The sequence below is a fragment of the Haliotis rufescens genome, unplaced genomic scaffold (assembly GCF_023055435.1).
Source record: "Haliotis rufescens isolate VD_foot unplaced genomic scaffold, xgHalRufe1.0.p SCAF_11, whole genome shotgun sequence".
In the NCBI taxonomy this organism is placed as follows: Eukaryota; Metazoa; Mollusca; class Gastropoda; order Lepetellida; family Haliotidae; genus Haliotis; species Haliotis rufescens.
The window spans coordinates 11,747,762-11,765,985 of NW_025963791.1; the positions used below are offsets into that span (position 1 = coordinate 11,747,762).

The window sequence follows — 18,224 nt, forward strand, 5'->3', positions numbered from 1 at the left end:
GTCCATGCTTTTATATGGCTTGGGGGAGTGGGGTATTAACAGATTTAAAACTGCCCAATTAACCGCTTGCAAGAAAATTCTAAACGTTGGCCCCAAAGACACCTAATGTCATTGTGTATGGTGAATGTGGCCAATATCCTTTATGTATACATGCACCCTGTCGTTGTATAAAATACTAGCTTAAACTGACGGAAATGCACCATGACAGAATCCCCGAGAAAGCCTATGTTATGCTTTTGTACTATGATAATTGTGGACACCAAACCTATTCATACACTGTACGCACGTAATTGTTATCACCTGGATTTGGATATGTATGGATTGCTCAGTGTGTTGGAGAAACATTTGCTTTTCTTAAATTGTATCCAAAATCGAAATTTACATGTACCACCACTCATGAGATTATTATTATTAGTATTATAGTAAATAGCTCAAGATATAACATATGTCTCGAGTTTAATAGCTTAATGGAACCTGAGAAATTCCTCACCATTTTAGAAGAAATCTCTGCTTAAAGCAGACACAATTGTATGATTCCGACTGTATCATAAGCATGTGTTTTAATCACTCTCAAGTTGTGATGATACCAGGTTTTCGCGAAAAGGTGAGCCAATCCTGTCTAAACGGTGGCACCCGTCATAATCACTATATGAAACAACGTTATATGTTGATAAAAACAGGGATGTAAAGGTTGAAAGTTATCGAATGGAGATGGTTGGGGATTGATGTAAGTTAACGTTTATGTCCTCTTTGTAATCTAGGACTGAAGATGAAGATAATTTTACTTTAACGTGTAGTTCCTACAAGAACATAAGACACATCTATCTGCCTAAATTCTTTACTATAATCCGAATATGTATAAACTCAGAACGCTTCTGTCTTCGAACAATGTCAGGTCACTACGAACTTATGTAAATACCTGAGTTATGATATGAAACAGAGTTGAACAAGCCTTTGAGCTCAATTTGTAGGTCTAAAATAATGGTAAGCTTAAAATCGTAAAGTACGTTTAGGATAATGGTGCCACAACGTTCTAGCATGAGCATCTTGACTCATTGTTTATGCATAGATCGCCATTCACGGATTTGTGTTTTGAAAAAAGAAACGCGTGAAGCTAGAAAATAACACAATCACGTGCATGAACGATGAGTTCTATGACTGAGTTTAAACTATGTAAATAGAAAAAACGTCAATGCAAGAGGAGTAAGAGCAAACAGCTTGTGAAAATGTCAGTGATGACACCAGGGCCCACTTGCACAAAGTGATCTTAGTGCTAATAACTATCGTAAGCCTATGTTAAAGTATTGGAGTTAAGATCGCATTGTGCAAGTGGGCCCTGGTGTTCGCGGAAAGGGTATTCATGCCATGCTGTACCGGTAGCACCCGCAATTCACACAATTGGCATAAAAAGGTAACATTCATTGCCTCACGCCGCGCAGCAGTACTCCTGCTATGAGTCAGCGGCCTGGAAACAAACCAGACAATCAAGTGATAGATGGACCAGAAAAAACCAGTGACACTGTTTTTAAGCAACGTTTTCCTTTTGAAAATAGAAGCATGTGGTGCAAGAAATGGCACAATAATGTTGGCCTTTTATGAATTCCGTGACTGACCTGAAGCTCAATACAACGTTTGGTGTTCAAAGGTTGATTTGAATAAGGTATACGAACTGATAAGCGCACGGTATCACCAAACATCAACGGTTGATATTGATATGGAAATATTATTTTTCATCTCTGTAGCGCTCGACACTGTGAAATGTTGTATTTTGATCGGCAGTGAAAATAAGATAGATGATAAGAGAATAAAGACGGCGCCTTAACTCATATATGCAGACTACTCTGGAACTATGTTATCTCCTTAACCGTGTTTAATGGTTTTGAAATATAAGAGATTAATGACAGCGCTATAACTTATTTATAAAACTTACTCTTTCAAGAAATATATTTTCTCCTTAACCTTCTTTAATGGTTTGATAAAGTAAGAGAATAAGCCGGCGCCTTAACTTATTTATAAAGGTCACTGGTATATGACTGTTTATTAATAGAGAGAGTTTAGGTCTGCTGAGGAAATGGATGATTCTACTTTTGTTGAGTTTACTAGGGAGGAAGGAAACTTTGTTTGATAGGTGGTGTACTTCTATGGAGGTGAATAGTGATTTTGAAATTTTTAGACAGTTTAGTTGGTTTTGGTTGAGAATTTTAAGCAGTGTGTGTCAACTGACATTCGGACATATCTTTATGAGCAGAAAGTGGATCAGGCACACCAGGCTGGTGCTTTTGCTGATGGGTTGGGTGAGGTGAGGTAAGGTGAAATGGGGTTTAACGTCGCGTCGGTGTGTGTGTGTGTGTGTGTGTGTGTGTGTGTGTGTGTGTGTGTGTGTGTGTGTGTGTGTGTGTGTGTGTGTGTGTGTGTGTGTGTGTGTGTGTGTGTGTGTGCTTTGTACTAGTCAGGACTCATGCCGATTTAAAGTGCTCGCCCAATGAGATACCATGTTGCAGTTTAACATGAATACCCCACCCAAGCACTGTATACTAACTCCAAGCCGACCAGTCTTTGTTTTAGCCCCTTAATGCCGAGTGCCAGACTGGGTAACAACAAGTACCATCATAAGTATGACGCGACCAGGGATCGAACCCCGACCTTCCGCTTCCGGGAGGACGCTCTACGACTAGACCACGGACGCACACGTTGTTTGTTGTGTTTGTTCTTCCCTGTGTACATGTTGTTTGTTGTGTTTGTTCTTCCCTGTGTACATGTTGTTTGTTGTGTTTGTTCTTCCCTGTGTACATGTTGTTTGTTGTGTTTGTTCTTCCCTGTATACATGTTGTTTGTTGTATTTGTTCTTCCCTGTATACATGTTGTTTGTTGCGTTTGTTCTTCCCTGTGTACATGTTGTTTGTTGTGTTTGTTCTTCCCTGTATACATGTTGTTTGTTGTGTTTGTTTTTCCCTGTATACATGTTGTTTGTTGTGTTTGTTCTTCCCTGTGTACATGTTGTTTGTTGTATTTGTTCTTCCCTGTATACATGTTGTTTGTTGTGTTTGTTCTTCCCTGTGTACATGTTGTTTGTTGTGTTTGTTCTTCCCTGTATACATGTTGTTTGTTGTGTTTGTTCTTCCCTGTGTACATGTTGTTTGTTGTGTTTGTTCTTCCCTGTGTACATGTTGTTTGTTGTATTTGTTCTTCCCTGTATACATGTTGTTTGTTGTGCTGATGTCCTCATTGACAGAGCTTCAAAAGCTACATTCACTGTTGTTTACAAGATTCATTGTTAACAGTTCCTTCTTTGTGTAGGTAATTCCATGTCGAAGTCTGTATTGAAAATATGAAAGTTTTACATCCTTTAGTTTACATCTATAAACAGTAAATATGTTTTTCCAATTAAACTCACATAAAATATTTGTTGCTTGTTTGTTTGTTCATCTCTGTGTTTCTGTTGTTTGTTTGTTTTATCCCTGTGTATTATACGTTGTTTGTTTGTTCATCTCTGTGTATATGTTGTTTGTTGTGATTGTTCATCTCTGTGTATATGATGTTTGTTGTGTTTGTTCATCTCTGTGTATATGTTGTTTGTTGTGTTTGTTCATCTCTGTGCATATGTTGTTTGTTGTGTTTGTTCATCTCTGTGTATATGTTGTTTGTTGTGTTTGTTCATCTCTGTGTATATGATTTGTTGTGTTTGTTCATCTCTGTGTATATGTTGTTTGTTGTATTTGTTCATCTCTGTGTATATGTTGTTTGTTGTGTTTGTTCATCTCTGTGTATATGATTTGTTGTGTTTGTTCATCTCTGTGTATATGATGTTTGTTTGTTCATCTCTGTATGTGTAGTTTTATTGTTTGTTAAAATTTGTTCATCCCTGTGTATATGATGTTTATTTGTTCATCTCTGTATGTGTAGTTTTATTGTTTGTTTGTTCATCCCTGTGTATATGTCGTTTGTTGTGTTTGTTCATCTCTGTATATGTAGTTTTATTGTTTGTTTGTTCATCCCTGTGTATATGTCGTTTGTTGTGATTGTTCATCTCTGTGTATATGTAGTTTATTGTTTGTTTGTTCATATCTGTGTATATGATGTTTGTTGTGTTTGTTCATCTCTGTGTATATGCTGTTTGTTGTGTTTGTTCATCTCTGTATACATGTTGTTTGTTGTGTTTGTTCATCTCTGTGCATATGTTGTTTGTTGTGTTTGTTCATCTCTGTGTATATGATTTGTTGTGTTTGTTCATCTCTGTGTATATGATTTGTTGTGTTTGTTCATCTCTGTGAATATGTTCTTTGTTGTCTTTGTTCATCTCTGTGCATATGTTGTTTGTTGTGTTTGTTCATCCCTGTGCATATGTTGTTTGTTGTGTTTGTTCATCTCTGTGTATATGATTTGTTGTGTTTGTTCATCTCTGTGTATATGATGTTTGTTTGTTCATCTCTGTATGTGTAGTTTTATTCTTTGTTTGTTCATCCCTGTGTATATGTCGTTTGTTGTGATTGTTCATCTCTGTGTATATGATGTTTGTTCATCTCTGTGTATATGATTTGTTGTGATTGTTCATCTCTGTGTATATGATGTTTGTTTGTTCATCTCTGTATATGTAGTTTATTGTTTGTTTGTTCATATCTGTGTATATGTCGTTTGTTGTGATTGTTCATCTCTGTGTATATGATGTTTGTTTGTTCATCTCTGTATATGTAGTTTATTGTTTGTTTGTTCATATCTGTGTATATGTTGTTTGTTGTGATTGTTCATCTCTGTGTATATGTTGTTTGTTGTGTTTGTTCATCTCTGTGTATATGATGTTTGTTGTGTTTGTTCATCTCTGTGTATATGTTGTTTGTTGTGTTTGTTCATCTCTGTGTATATGTTGTTTGTTGTGTTTGTTCATCTCTGTGTATATGTTGTTTGTTGTGTTTGTTCATCCCTGTGTATATGCTGTTTGTTGTGTTTGTTCATCTCTGTATATGTAGTTTAATTGTTTGTTTGTTCATCCCTGTGTATATGTTGTTTGTTGTGATTGTTCATCTCTGTGTATATGTTGTTTGTTGTGTTTGTTCATCTCTGTGCATATGTTGTTTGTTGTGTTTGTTCATCTCTGTGTATATGATTTGTTGTGTTTGTTCATCTCTGTGTATATGATGTTTGTTTGTTCATCTCTGTATGTGTAGTTTAATTGTTTGTTTGTTCATCCCTGTGTATATGGTGTTTGTTGTGTTTGTTCATCTCTGTATATGTAGTTTAATTGTTTATTTGTTCATCTCTGTGTATATGTTGTTTGTTGTGTTTGTTCATCCCTGTGTATATGCTGTTTGTTGTGTTTGTTCATCCCTGTGTATATGTAGTTTAATTGTTTGTTTGTTCATCCCTGTGTATATGTCGTTTGTTGTGATTGTTCATCTCTGAGTATATGATGTTTGTTTGTTCATCTCTGTATATGTAGTTTATTGTTTGTTTGTTCATATCTGTGTATATGCTGTTTGTTGTGTTTGTTCATATCTGTGTTTATGATGTTTGTTCATCTCTGTGTATATGATGTTTGTTCATAACTGTGTATATGATGTTTGTTGTGTTTGTTCATCTCTGTGTATATGTTCTTTGCTGTGACTGTTCGTCTCTGTGTATTTGATGTTTGTTTGTTCATATCTGTATATGTGGTTTTATTGTTTGTTTGTTCATCTCTGTGTATATGTTGTATATGTTCACGCCGCACTTGGCAAATTCCAGCAATTCACGGCCTGAAAATAATCAAGTATAGACAATCCAGTGAGTGACATGGGAATCGATCTACGCAGTTGGGATACGATGACATGCATCAACCATGCCAGCGAGTCTGACTACTCGATCCCGTTATTACGACACGCATAGGTTGCTGAAATCAATCGATCTGCGCAGTTGGGATACGAATACATGCATCAACTATGCCAGCGAGTCTGACCACTCGATCCCGTTATTACGACAAGCATATGTTGCTGAAACCAATCGATCTGCGCAGTTGGGAGTTGATGACATGCATCAACTATGCCAGCGAGTCTGACTACCCGATCCCGTTATTACGACAAGCATATGTTGCTGAAACCAATCGATCTGCGCAGTTGGGATACGATGACATGCATCAACCATGCCAGCGAGTCTGACTACTCGATCCCGTTATTACGACACGCATAGGTTGCTGAAATCAATCGATCTGCGCAGTTGGGATACGAATACATGCATCAACTATGCCAGCGAGTCTGACCACTCGATCCCGTTATTACGACAAGCATATGTTGCTGAAACCAATCGATCTGCGCAGTTGGGAGTTGATGACATGCATCAACTATGCCAGCGAGTCTGACTACCCGATCCCGTTATTACGACAAGCATATGTTGCTGAAACCAATCGATCTGCGCAGTTGGGATACGATGACATGCATCAACCATGCCAGCGAGTCTGACCACCCGATCCCGTTATTACGACAAGCATAGCTTGCTGAAATCATGCTGATTTTGACAAATTCTCGATTACAAATTTGAAACCTGAACAAAAGAACATTCTGGAATGGCTAATAGATGGTCTAGATTGTATGGAATCAGTCGTTAAACCCGTAACTATCGTTCGGAATACCCCGTGTTAAAGTTTTGGAGGTTGCATGATTAGAAATCCCATTCCGACTGTCACTTTCATAATCTGGTAAGCGACTCTCTGTTTGGTCGGATGAAAGGTCGTTGTGACGTGACCCCTAATGGGATGTCTTCAGATCTTTGTTGAGCGGTAGCGAGAACTTAGTTCTGACTGTAATGAGATTGTGTAAATATTTAAGCACCTGAGACGCATGTAGTGTTAACATGAAATGATTGGACTGTATATGATAAGAACAAATGAGAGTATTATTGTAGACCTACACAAATCAGTTTGAAGTCAGTGAATGTTGTATAACAACCGGCGGCTTGTTAATGATCGACTCTGATTCGGGTGAACAAAAAACACGAGCAACGCCATCGGGGGATAAGGCATTGTGGTCATTTCCATGGAAAGTCTGTCTTACAGTCCCTGAACCATATTACATTCCCTTGCGCCCAGCCCTTACTGTGATGCGATATCCCTACCAGGTACATCTGTTTGGTTCTACTAAGCTGAAAGTGGAACCTGAGTAATGTCCAAACATGTGGTTACATTTGTACTCTTGATAATAGAAATAGACTAGAAATAAAGGAGACCAGTGAGACTGCCTTGTCTGTTTCGTATTTAGATCGATGCATAGTGAGTGAATGAGTGAGTGAGTGAGTACGGTTTTACACCGCTTTTAGCAATATTCCAGCAATATCAAGGCGGCTTACGCCAGAAATGAACTTCACACATTGTACCCACGAGGAAATCCAACCCGGGTCTTCGGCGTCACGAACGAACGCTTTATCCACTGAGCTACCTCATCCCCTCATCCGGACTTGAAGTCAATAGTTAAAATGTCAAAGTGTTAAAAGGGCAGCCGCCTTCCTTGACTTTAAAATAGCTTCTCCATAAATACTTGAATATTTGAATGTTATAGGATGTCATCAAATATTAAGCATGCATACTTCCACAGATGGTCAAAATCTAAAAGATCGGAATAGTATGTGTTGTGTACTGACTGCGCACATACCACACGTGATTTAAACATAGTTTTGCTTAATGAATCTGGATTGGTAAACAAGCCAAGAAGACTTATGTTAATATCTATCCAGTACAAGTTGTGTTCATGAAGGCAACATACAAAATACAATATACAATTACATGATGGTAGCCTAAATGTTATTGCATTCTGAAACCAAGAGGCGATAAAAGTGCCAAAAATAGTATTTCTTGCGTCCATAATGAAAATCGGAAGAGTCCACTTTCACATTCAGGTGTCATCATTGGTGGAAGCAATCACGCGCAAAGGTTAAATCGAGGTCGTGGTTGATTAAATCGCCCAAAACGGTACATATAATGTATTGGGCCAACCGGCTACTAACCATATAACAAATTTAATTACATTAGAAAAATGGCATCATGGGTGAAAACAAGCATGTGAAATTTCAGCTTTCTGGTCCAATAGATTCTGAGATGAGGTTTACAGGCACTAACGACGACGAAAGCCGGACCAGCAGGTCAGGACATATCCTCGCTTCACTTTAAGCTTCGTGAGCTACAATACAGAATCTCAGAACGGCTGACTACTACTGCTGTGCTAGTATTATGGTAATTCCATACACTATTTACGTCTACTTTTCAATTTTCATATCTCACTAAAAGTCAATAGAATAATGATAATTGATGGCAAAACATCTACCTAAAATATTTGTGATCACACTGAAAATAATAAATAATAAAACTAAAGATGTAACGAATACTAAACGTCGAATGTGTGACATCAAAAATGATTGTATTGCGATGATAAGACGAATGTGCGTTAGTTTACATCAATTATTCAAATTAAAGTCCGAAGGATAATTTGGTGTGAAGTGTCTTCGATCGCACCATTCCTCATTCCACAATAATTGGTTCCTCGGCAAAGTAAACCACCATGAATGATTGATATAACAAATTTCGATTTCTAAATGTGACAGAATAACGACTTTTACATAGAATCTAAATAAAGCGACGAAACGCTTTCCATATCCAATAGAAATCTTTGCATTATGCAGAGTCGAGTGTACGATTCCGACTATACCATAAGCAAATATTTATGAATCCCTATTAAAAACTAATGATACCAGGTGTTCGCAAAACGGTAAGCATATCCTGTCCGACATGTGGCGTCCGTCACAAAACACATGCAAAGGCAAGCCAATTGTTCACCTAAAAAAAAACATGGTACAAGTAAAAATAAGGAATTGCGTCAGACATCATTTTTGTCACTGATGCGTCAAATTTGGAAATGTTCTCGACATGTCGACCATCACACTTTTTAAAAGTTTCACTGAGGCCTTGAATGTCGTAACATTGATCAAACAACTTCTGAGCAAGAGTCGTATGACGCACTTTGAAATCTTCGTAGAAAGAGCATGCTCGATTGTATCTCAAAAGTTGTGAAATTTGAACACCAAAGGCCGGAGCTGCTGGAATATTGCTCCACGTGAAGGGAAAGTTGACTATTGGAAAGTCAAACCTCTTTTCATACAGTCTTGGGGAGAGTGGTTTGTCACTCTGAATCTTTGTGAGGGGTCGGTCGGGTAGCCTAGTGGTTAAAGCGTTCGCTCATCAAGACCCGGGTTTGATTCCCGACATGACTACAGTGTGTGAAGCCGATTTCTGGTGTCCCCCGCCGTGACATTCCTGGATTATTGCTAAAAGCGGCGTAAAATCATACTCACTCACTCACTGAATCTTTATGCATAGAACTAAATATGAAACAGATGAGGCGGTCTCACTGGTCTCGTTTATTTCTAGTTCAGGTAGGTAAATCAGTGGAAGGGAATTGGCTACTTGACTGTTATTGAACAGTATGAGATCATCGATATTCCTGAAGTTTAAGTTAAACTTCTTGGCCAAATTACCCTGTTTTGACTTTGCCAATCCGAACAGAAATTCCGATTCATACGCATAAAGAAACAGATCCGCATGAAGGGGAGCACAATTGGTGCCCATGGGGAATGCCTACTTCTTGCCTAAATGTCTTACCCCTAAATTTTACATAGATGTTATCAATGAGAAAATCAAGCATTTCACATTTTGTTTTCTCAGTAAACTTTAAATGGAATTGCTTTGCTTTCATTTTTCACAAATTGTCCTGAATCTCTGAATATAGATACGTAACTGCATCTGTGTTCACCACCTTTTGTAATAAAACCCCAATGAATCAAGGAATGAAGTGTTTCCTTCAGTTTGTCATGTGGGATAGTGGTGCACAAATTTGAAAAATCAAATATTTTGACAAATGGAATTTTGTTCTTTTCTGAGATTGCAAAAAGTCAAGCAAATCTTTTTGAGACTCCACATGGTATTAATTCCACTTGTCTGTCTCAAATACGTTCTGTGAATATAAAGAAAGTTCTTCATTTATTGTATTAAAGGATTATGGTTAGTCTTTGAGGCAGGGATCTGTGGTGGTACATTTGCTGGACCCAGCAATATATCTCTCTCTATGTCATTACAGACCCTCCCCGAAATCTGTCGTCTTGCCTTACGTTGACGTTCGCATGACGTTAGTTAGGACACCTCCACACACATCGATGCTTATCCAGAAAGTCCATACTGAATCTGGACTCATCCTAAAACATGACACGATACCTACAGTTTCTACGCTCAGAACACCAATGGCGTATCTCTCATACACCTATAAACACCAGTTTCGCGATCATTTGACTGGTGTCGCGTCGTGTTGAAAGGTTGTATATTTTGAAAACATCCATATCACAAAATTGTAATAGTTTGCGCAGTCTACATCGAACCAAGAAACCTGCTTAACTTCAACATAAGTTAATAACTCCACAATTGCCAGTGTGTGGCCCAGTCGTGCAAGGTGCCGTATTTCGCAGTCCAGAATCCTATGGTCGTGGTTTCAAATCCCGATTCGCCCTGAGTGTTTCTTGGTTGTCAGCACCATACACACGCTCCTGGGTTTCACTGAAGTGATACACGTCTAAGACCTGCATCACTTGGAGCTTTCCTTATACATCAAGCTGACACGCCGTGATATAACTAAAATACTGTTTGGCGTTAACCGAAATCACTCCCTCTCTGCCCTATAAGCTAGCGCACAGTTTTCTTGCTCGACAAGAGGTATAATACATCCCCAGATATCCAAACTATAATGATCTAGTAGTCCTGGCTGAATACGTATCATCGCAACCGATGGTGTGGATGCCCACGTCTGAATGTGCTGCATCATTTATATTTCAGACTGAGACAAGGTCCTCATCAATATACAAGCGGAATATTTTGACGAAAACAAAGAACGATTTTGCAACTTGAAACGTGAATTCATCATGACAGTGTCAGCAGATCACCTCTGGAAAAGTGATCTCCGACTGAAAATGGCGTCGGGTCAATTGTTAGTTCACAAGTCTGTATCTGTTGTGACGACTTGAGTAGTGACCCAAAAGCTAGACAACGGCGCCTAATTGATGACACAAGATGGCTGAGGACGGATTGTGGGATGCCATTCCAGTTCTGTCGACGCTGGGGCAACCTGACTGGTTGGTTTGGAAGTCGATGGGCGGCAGATCTGGCGAAACAGCACGCCAAGAGAGTATAGGGATGTTCTATTGTTCAATGTAGCATGTGTGACCACACATGCAACGCGAGGGCGTGCATTGTCCTGCTGTTAAGTGATGTGGCGTCAATGGGTCTGAAGGAACGAGACGACGTGAGGATGGAACCTCGTCACGTTACCGCACACCTGTCAAATTGCAATCAATGATCACTAGAGGGGTCCTGTGATATGAACTGATTCGTCCCTACACCAATACGCTCTCAACACTGAATGCAGAATGTTGAACAACACACGCATAGACGTAACGTTTTTTTCATCTGACGTCGATTAACACGGTGAAACCTGGACTCACGTGTGATGAGGAATAAACTCTCGCTTGTGCTCTCGTTGTCTCGTGGATGTCGAGAACGCTGTTGGTGCATCATGACCCCAAAGTGAATATGTGTTACGATGAACACGAAAACCCCTAGCAAAAAAACAAAAAGCTTATGTGCAAAACAGTTACAGACCCCTGGCGTACCATCAACTCATCAAAGACCCCAAAGACCCCAATCAGCCATAATCCCGTACTTTACATTACTGGCTTCATCCTTTGTTTCATGGCACTGACTTCACCGATGGTCATCATCACTGCCCTTGTGTGTACACAACAGGCTTCTCTACCCCAGTATAACAATATCTACCCTACTGTATAAACATTGCCTCCTCTGGTATGTATACTTGCTTACTGCACTCTGTATAATCACTTGCTTGATAACGGTGTTAGAACCTACACCGAAACGTCGCTCTTAATTGTAATAAAGAAGTTGTTCATCCATAAATTTCTTATCCTTACTTAGTACTCCAACTTCTAAATGCCTATCAAACAAGTTAAAAGTCTTCAACGATTATCTCTATGTTCGAACTGACTCTGTCCCACGTGTAGTTTGAATGTATGACGAATTTCGTACACGTGCAGTTTCAGGGTCCTCATGGGCAATAATGACGCACTGTTTGTACATGTGATTAACATGCATGATTCTATAAAACTCCATGGCAATTTCATTTTATTGTGATGTTTCCCGCTAATATACCCTGACCTGAAGTATGACGAGATGGTCATACACTATACCAAAATGTAATCTGTGAGACTATACATGCTGAACGATTGACACCTTATGAAGCTTATATTATTCGAGAAGAAAGTATGACCTGATCGTTGACGATCGCTGAATGCTTCAAAGGCCAAGTTGTGTTTTGTTTGTTTGTTGTTTGTGTGTTGTCCTGGCAAATAACTGTTGTCGGAAAATAATCTTATCTAGACCAGACAACACAGTGACATAATGAGCATCGATACTTGCAATTTGGATACAATGACATGCGATCAACCAAGACACCAAGCCTGACCACACAATACATTTGGTCGCTTCTCAGCAAGCATACGTGTAGGTTGCTCGAGATATATATTGATATCTCAAATCTCCACCGGTGGCCAAGCCATAACTGTGACCTTCTGTCTTCACAATGCTTCCAGTTGGTAGGACGTGCCAACTCGTTTCGCGAACACCTGGTCTCACGGTTCCTGATTTCTGTGAAGTTATTGTTACCATTTTGTTGTTTATTTTCACGTGACATTGCCATGAGTATGAACACATTTCATGTTCTGCGTGTTGATGCACAAAACGTATGTCTAGACAAGTTTATACTTCGTTTGTCAATATTTCAAACGTGGTACTTCCAAAATTGATTTTACAGTTTTACGGAAAACTGATAGCAACATATTTAAATATTTATTCCATAAAGGTCATAATGGCAGAACAGTGTAGCTTTCTGAAACAGAACACCAGACATAAGCGATCAACGTAGCACGGATTTTAAAGGAACTGTTGGAGCTGGTTGTTTAACCTACATGCCTTAAACCGGTCTAAACCTACTCTGGCTCTGAAACAAGTTACTATGTATGTCAGCACAGTTATTATGTGATATGGATAATACTAACCTCTAGAGGCTTTTGCTTTATCTGAGTACAGCCGACTTCGTATGTGATGACCTACAAGGTATTTTGGGGTATATTCGAAGTTCGTTATTCGTGAAAAATAACTTTGGTTTCTAATGAACCTATGTGCATTATTGCAAGGTCTAAAATGCTGTGGATATGAAACAGATAATTGTTACTGTGGCAATATTTCAACGCATACAAAAGTTATGCTATGTTTGTTTGATCCTCATGTCTTTTATGTGTTATTTGGATTCGATTAACTTACCGCGTCATACCAACAGACGTTAAGAGAAGTTGTTGTTACCCTGCCTGGTGTTCGGCATTAAGCGGATAAAACAAAGACTGGTGGGTTCGGAGTCAATATACTCTCCACAAGTTCATGGTATTTATATTATGAGGGCTGACCTTGTTTCTTTTTTTCGGATGGTGTCTTTGTCACAATATTAAACTTTTATATATTATATACATATTACATTTTTTTATTTATACATTTCCGCCATACACAGGGTCGTCAATAAAGAAAAAAGAAAAAAGTTTAGGCTTTTAGTTTTAAATATCTCATTCAGAAACTGACGGGCAAAATTAAGTTTACATTTGAACATTGGATCTGACAAACACATTACAAACGTTATATCAAACCGTTACTATGCCGAACACATTAAGATAAAAAATGCAACTATGATACCCGTATAAAATACATCACCATTTGTTCCATTTTCAGTCAGCATCAAACATGGAGTATACTTTCTTTTATCCGGCAGTTTAGTTGACAGTGGAGGAACGTAACGTTCAAAGAAGACTACCATGTCCTCAGTTTCATGAATGGTGGATCAATACATCGGGCGAAAGGTTTATCAAAATGCACATATATGCGGTTCGCAATTCTCCCTTACATCACTCATTTTGCGGGTGGAACAACAGACGGGATTCAAAATTAAACCTTTTTGTGTATGTTATATGATAAACAAACCCTTTTCCAGATCTTGAATTAAAACGTAAATTACCACTTTAAACACAATAACATAAATTACAATTCACCCGCTTTTCAAAATCACATATATTATACTGAACCGCAAAAGAAACGTTACCCCAAGTAACATTGCATGAAATGTTGTCATTTAAATATCTGGGTAATTTTTGTCAAAGCTTCTAAAATTTAACATTACCTTGTCCGGAAAAATGAAATTTGATAACAAAAACACAATTGAAAGCAGATGACAATAAAACCAATCGCCTTAACGTATCAAGTCAACGACAATGGTAACCCGATGCACGTGAGTTCCGTGCAAATTGAAATACACATGCGTTCCCCCATTTCTTGCCCTATAAAAATCCACCCAGATCGGATAACATCCATTCGTTATTGAATTGCTACCACATGCCAAGATTGACAAGGAATCAGCGACACCAAGCCCTTGGACGATTGCAAGCTGGACAAACCGCCCGGCAAGTAGCCAATGCATTTCAAGTCCACGTAAGGGCCATATACAGGCTCAAACAACGGTACCAGACAACCAACACTAGAGATGACCGACCACGTAGTGGAAAACAAAGGGTACCGCCCGACGTCAGGATCGTCAGATTGTGCAGCAGCATCTTCAAGATCGCTTTGTTACTGCTGCGGAAACTGCTCGACAGACCATGACAGCACACACCAGCGACACATTAGTGCGGACACCGTGCGTCGACGATTGACGATTGCACCTCCACTTACACAGGCCACACCGAGGACCCATTCTGACACCACGTCATCAGTGGGCAACACAGCACCAGCAATGGCGCCACCATTCAGGCGACGCCATTGGGAACGTTATTCGGATGCTTGTGGTGTTGAAAGAAACTCCTGGGGTGGTCCGAGCATCCTGGTGTGGGGTGGAATTAGTCTTGCATAGAGGGTCGGCCCGGTGGTCTTCATTAATATCGGTCCAGGGAGAGGCAATGGTGTCACAGCAGCTCGGTACATTGATCAAGTCTTGAGACCACACACCATACCTCATTTGGCACGTCGCCGCAACCAGGAGTTTCAGCCTAATAACGCCCGTGCCCACTACTGCGAGAGCAACAGGAGACTTCCTCCAACAGACTGGCATCAGAACCGTGCAGTTGCCTGCCCTCAGTCCCGATTTAATTCCCATTGAGTACCGGTGGGACGAGATTCAAAGACGGCTGAATGACGTCCGACCAAGGCCGACAACTGCTGCGAAACTGCGTCAGGCGTTCCCCAGAGTGTGGGCTCAAGTGTCTATGGCCTTCATCAACCGCTTCATCCATTCCATGTATCGACGTTGCACGGCAGTCATCAATAAACATGGCGGACACACGAGATACTGACTTGTGATGCCATTTTCTCAAAGACAAGTGTTGTGTTTCACGTTAAGAACATTTGACACAGTTGACTTTAATTCAAACCTTGATAATCAGTTTTGCCAAGTTTCATCTTTCTCATATACTTTCTAAGTATGTTTAAAGTGTTTGGACAAATCAGGTTTCTCATAGATCTATCCATTGTGACGTTTCTTTTGCGATTCAGTATACAATCCACCCCTTTTTACAAATCCCGCATGATATTACACCGTATCAGCTTTAGAAAATTACATATATTACAATCAATCCCTTCTTAGAAACCCATGTATCAAGTACACTCGCTTTTAAAAATCGCACATATTACGATTCACCCGCTCTGAAATTCACATTTTTTATGATACACCGGCTTTTAAAAATCACGTATATTACAATACACTCGCTTTTATATATTGAATATATTACAATACACCCACCTTATACAATAACATATATGACAATACACCCGCCTTTAAAAATCATATATATTATGATACATGTATACCCGTTTTTGAAAAGCACATATATAACGATACACCCGCCTTTAAAAATCACATATATGACAATACACCCGCTTTTATAAATCACATATTTGATGGTACACCCGCTTTTGAAATATTTAGTATGTTACAAGGCACCGCTCTTAGAATTCACATATATAACGATACATCCGCTTTTAAAAATCACGTATATTAGAATACACTCGCTTTTAAATATTACATATATTACATTACACCCGCCTTTAAAAATCACATATATTATGATACACCCGCTTTTGAAAAGCACATATATAACGATACACCCGCCTTTAAAAATCACATATATTATGATACACCCGCTTTTGAAAAGCACATATATAACCATACACCCGCCTTTAAAAATCACATATATTACAATACATCCGCTTTTATAAATCACATATATTATGATACACCCGCTTTTAGAAATCACATATATTATGATACACCCACTTTTATAAATCACATATATTACAATACACCCGCTTGTATGAATCACTTATATTACGATACCCCCGCTTTTAAGATATCACATATGGTACAATACACCCGCCTTTAAGACGCACATATATCATAAGACACATTAAAAATGAAAAAGAAAGCATGGATTAACGCCGGGTTGTGCAATATTCCGGCTATACCAGGACGGGTGTCATTGTGAAAACAGCTTCGTATGACACCCGTTGTACACACTGTTTCTCTAGCACAAACACCATTCCTGTAGGAGGTTGTATTGTACCTAGCAACGATACGATATATTGTACATACCTGTTTGACCCAAATGCAGCAAGGCCACCTGGAAATGAAAGAATATCATACACCATGTGGTAGTTAAATATGTACCTGAGACAGGTATCTATCCGTCTAAAACCTGATAAATGACACCAAACACTTGGGAGAATACTCACAGATAGGATGATAAGCTGCACGGACTTGGAGGCAGCCATCAGTGCGGTCACTGTGCGCTTTCTGCTTCCCGTCGCACAGGCACGGGTAGGAGTAGCAGGAATAGGACGTCACAGCAGAGATGCATTCTGATTGGTGCACGTTACCATTCTGAGACGAGGAGATCATATAGCCAAGCAAGACGAACAATTCGTATAAATAATTCCTAGAATCCAATAGGATCTGTTCTTGTCCTTTTGTTCAATTTAACGCCTTTTAACGTGCCAATCTTCGTGAATGAATATGCATTGTCTGTGTGTGTGTGTGTGTGTGTGTGTGTGTGTGTGTGTGTGTGTGTATTTTTGGGGTGGGGGTGATGCGCGATAATCTGAGGTCGGTGATAATGTGGAGGTAAAATGAAGATTAAACGGTTACATGAACATGAATCGCTATCAACTATAATAAATTTGGAGATTTGTTATTAAAGATAAAAATATGAAGGACATGTATTTTGTTCAAATTTTATCACGTCATAAGCATCATTTGTAGTTTTGCTTTTGACGCCAACTCGTCCTCTCCATTATTGGAAATGAGATAGGATGACCGTCTGACCGTGATGCCCATAAACAACACAGCCTCAGCAATAGACATCGCTATACGCGAACCAAGAACAATGTTGCCCAAACTCCAAGGCACCAGCTATCAGATCATGTCTACCCGAGACAGGATGTCCGTTAAAAATCAATGCAAGTAGAACGATAAACCAGCCTTGACATTCCTGCAGCACCGACAGGTGCGTATGGTTTTCAGTACATGCCGTGAAACGGGTTCTGGCGGTGTTGATTTAAGTTCCTAATATTAAAAATATATGTCGCTTCTTGCATTCTAATAGGGAATATATTCCCGTCACTCGCATTCCGTTCAGTTAGAATAGGTCTCCAGCAACCTATGCTAGTCGTAGGAGGAAAGTAAGGAATCGGGTGGTCAATCTCGGGGACTTGGTTTATAGCGTGTCATTGTTCCCCGACGACGTGGGTGGCTGTGTTCAATATCAAACACTGGGTTTTCAGATCCAAACGGGATTATTTACATGCTACCTTCGCTTGAATTGGTTCAGTTCGGCATTAAACAAGAAAGAAACAAAACAAACATATTCTTATGGTACATGAATTGTCCCCAAAATAAACATCACACATTCTGTCCATGTTGGAAATCGAACTCGGTTATTCGGCGCGACAAGCCAACTCTCACATACGCCAGGCATGCATGTGAATATTGTGCATGGATAATACATGTACGTGGATAGTGTCATCTGCGACACCTGGTTAATTATAATTATACAACGGAACATAATAA

The 18,224-nt window shown here is 39.3% G+C and overlaps 1 protein-coding gene across 1 annotated transcript in view; it reads right to left on the minus strand.

The window, feature by feature from the left end:
• Positions 1–17,519, minus strand: part of LOC124141187 — a 57,312-nt gene extending 39,793 nt beyond the window's left edge. Inside the window, exons 1-4 of the mRNA XM_048392871.1 lie at positions 17,481–17,519; positions 16,892–17,039; positions 16,752–16,779; positions 10,942–11,159 (exon numbers count right to left, since the gene is read on the minus strand). Of these exons, the coding sequence (XP_048248828.1) occupies positions 10,942–11,159; positions 16,752–16,779; positions 16,892–17,039; positions 17,481–17,519 (433 nt within the window). The remainder of the gene's footprint in view (positions 1–10,941; positions 11,160–16,751; positions 16,780–16,891; positions 17,040–17,480) is intronic.
• Between the last annotated feature and the right edge of the window lie 705 nt (positions 17,520–18,224).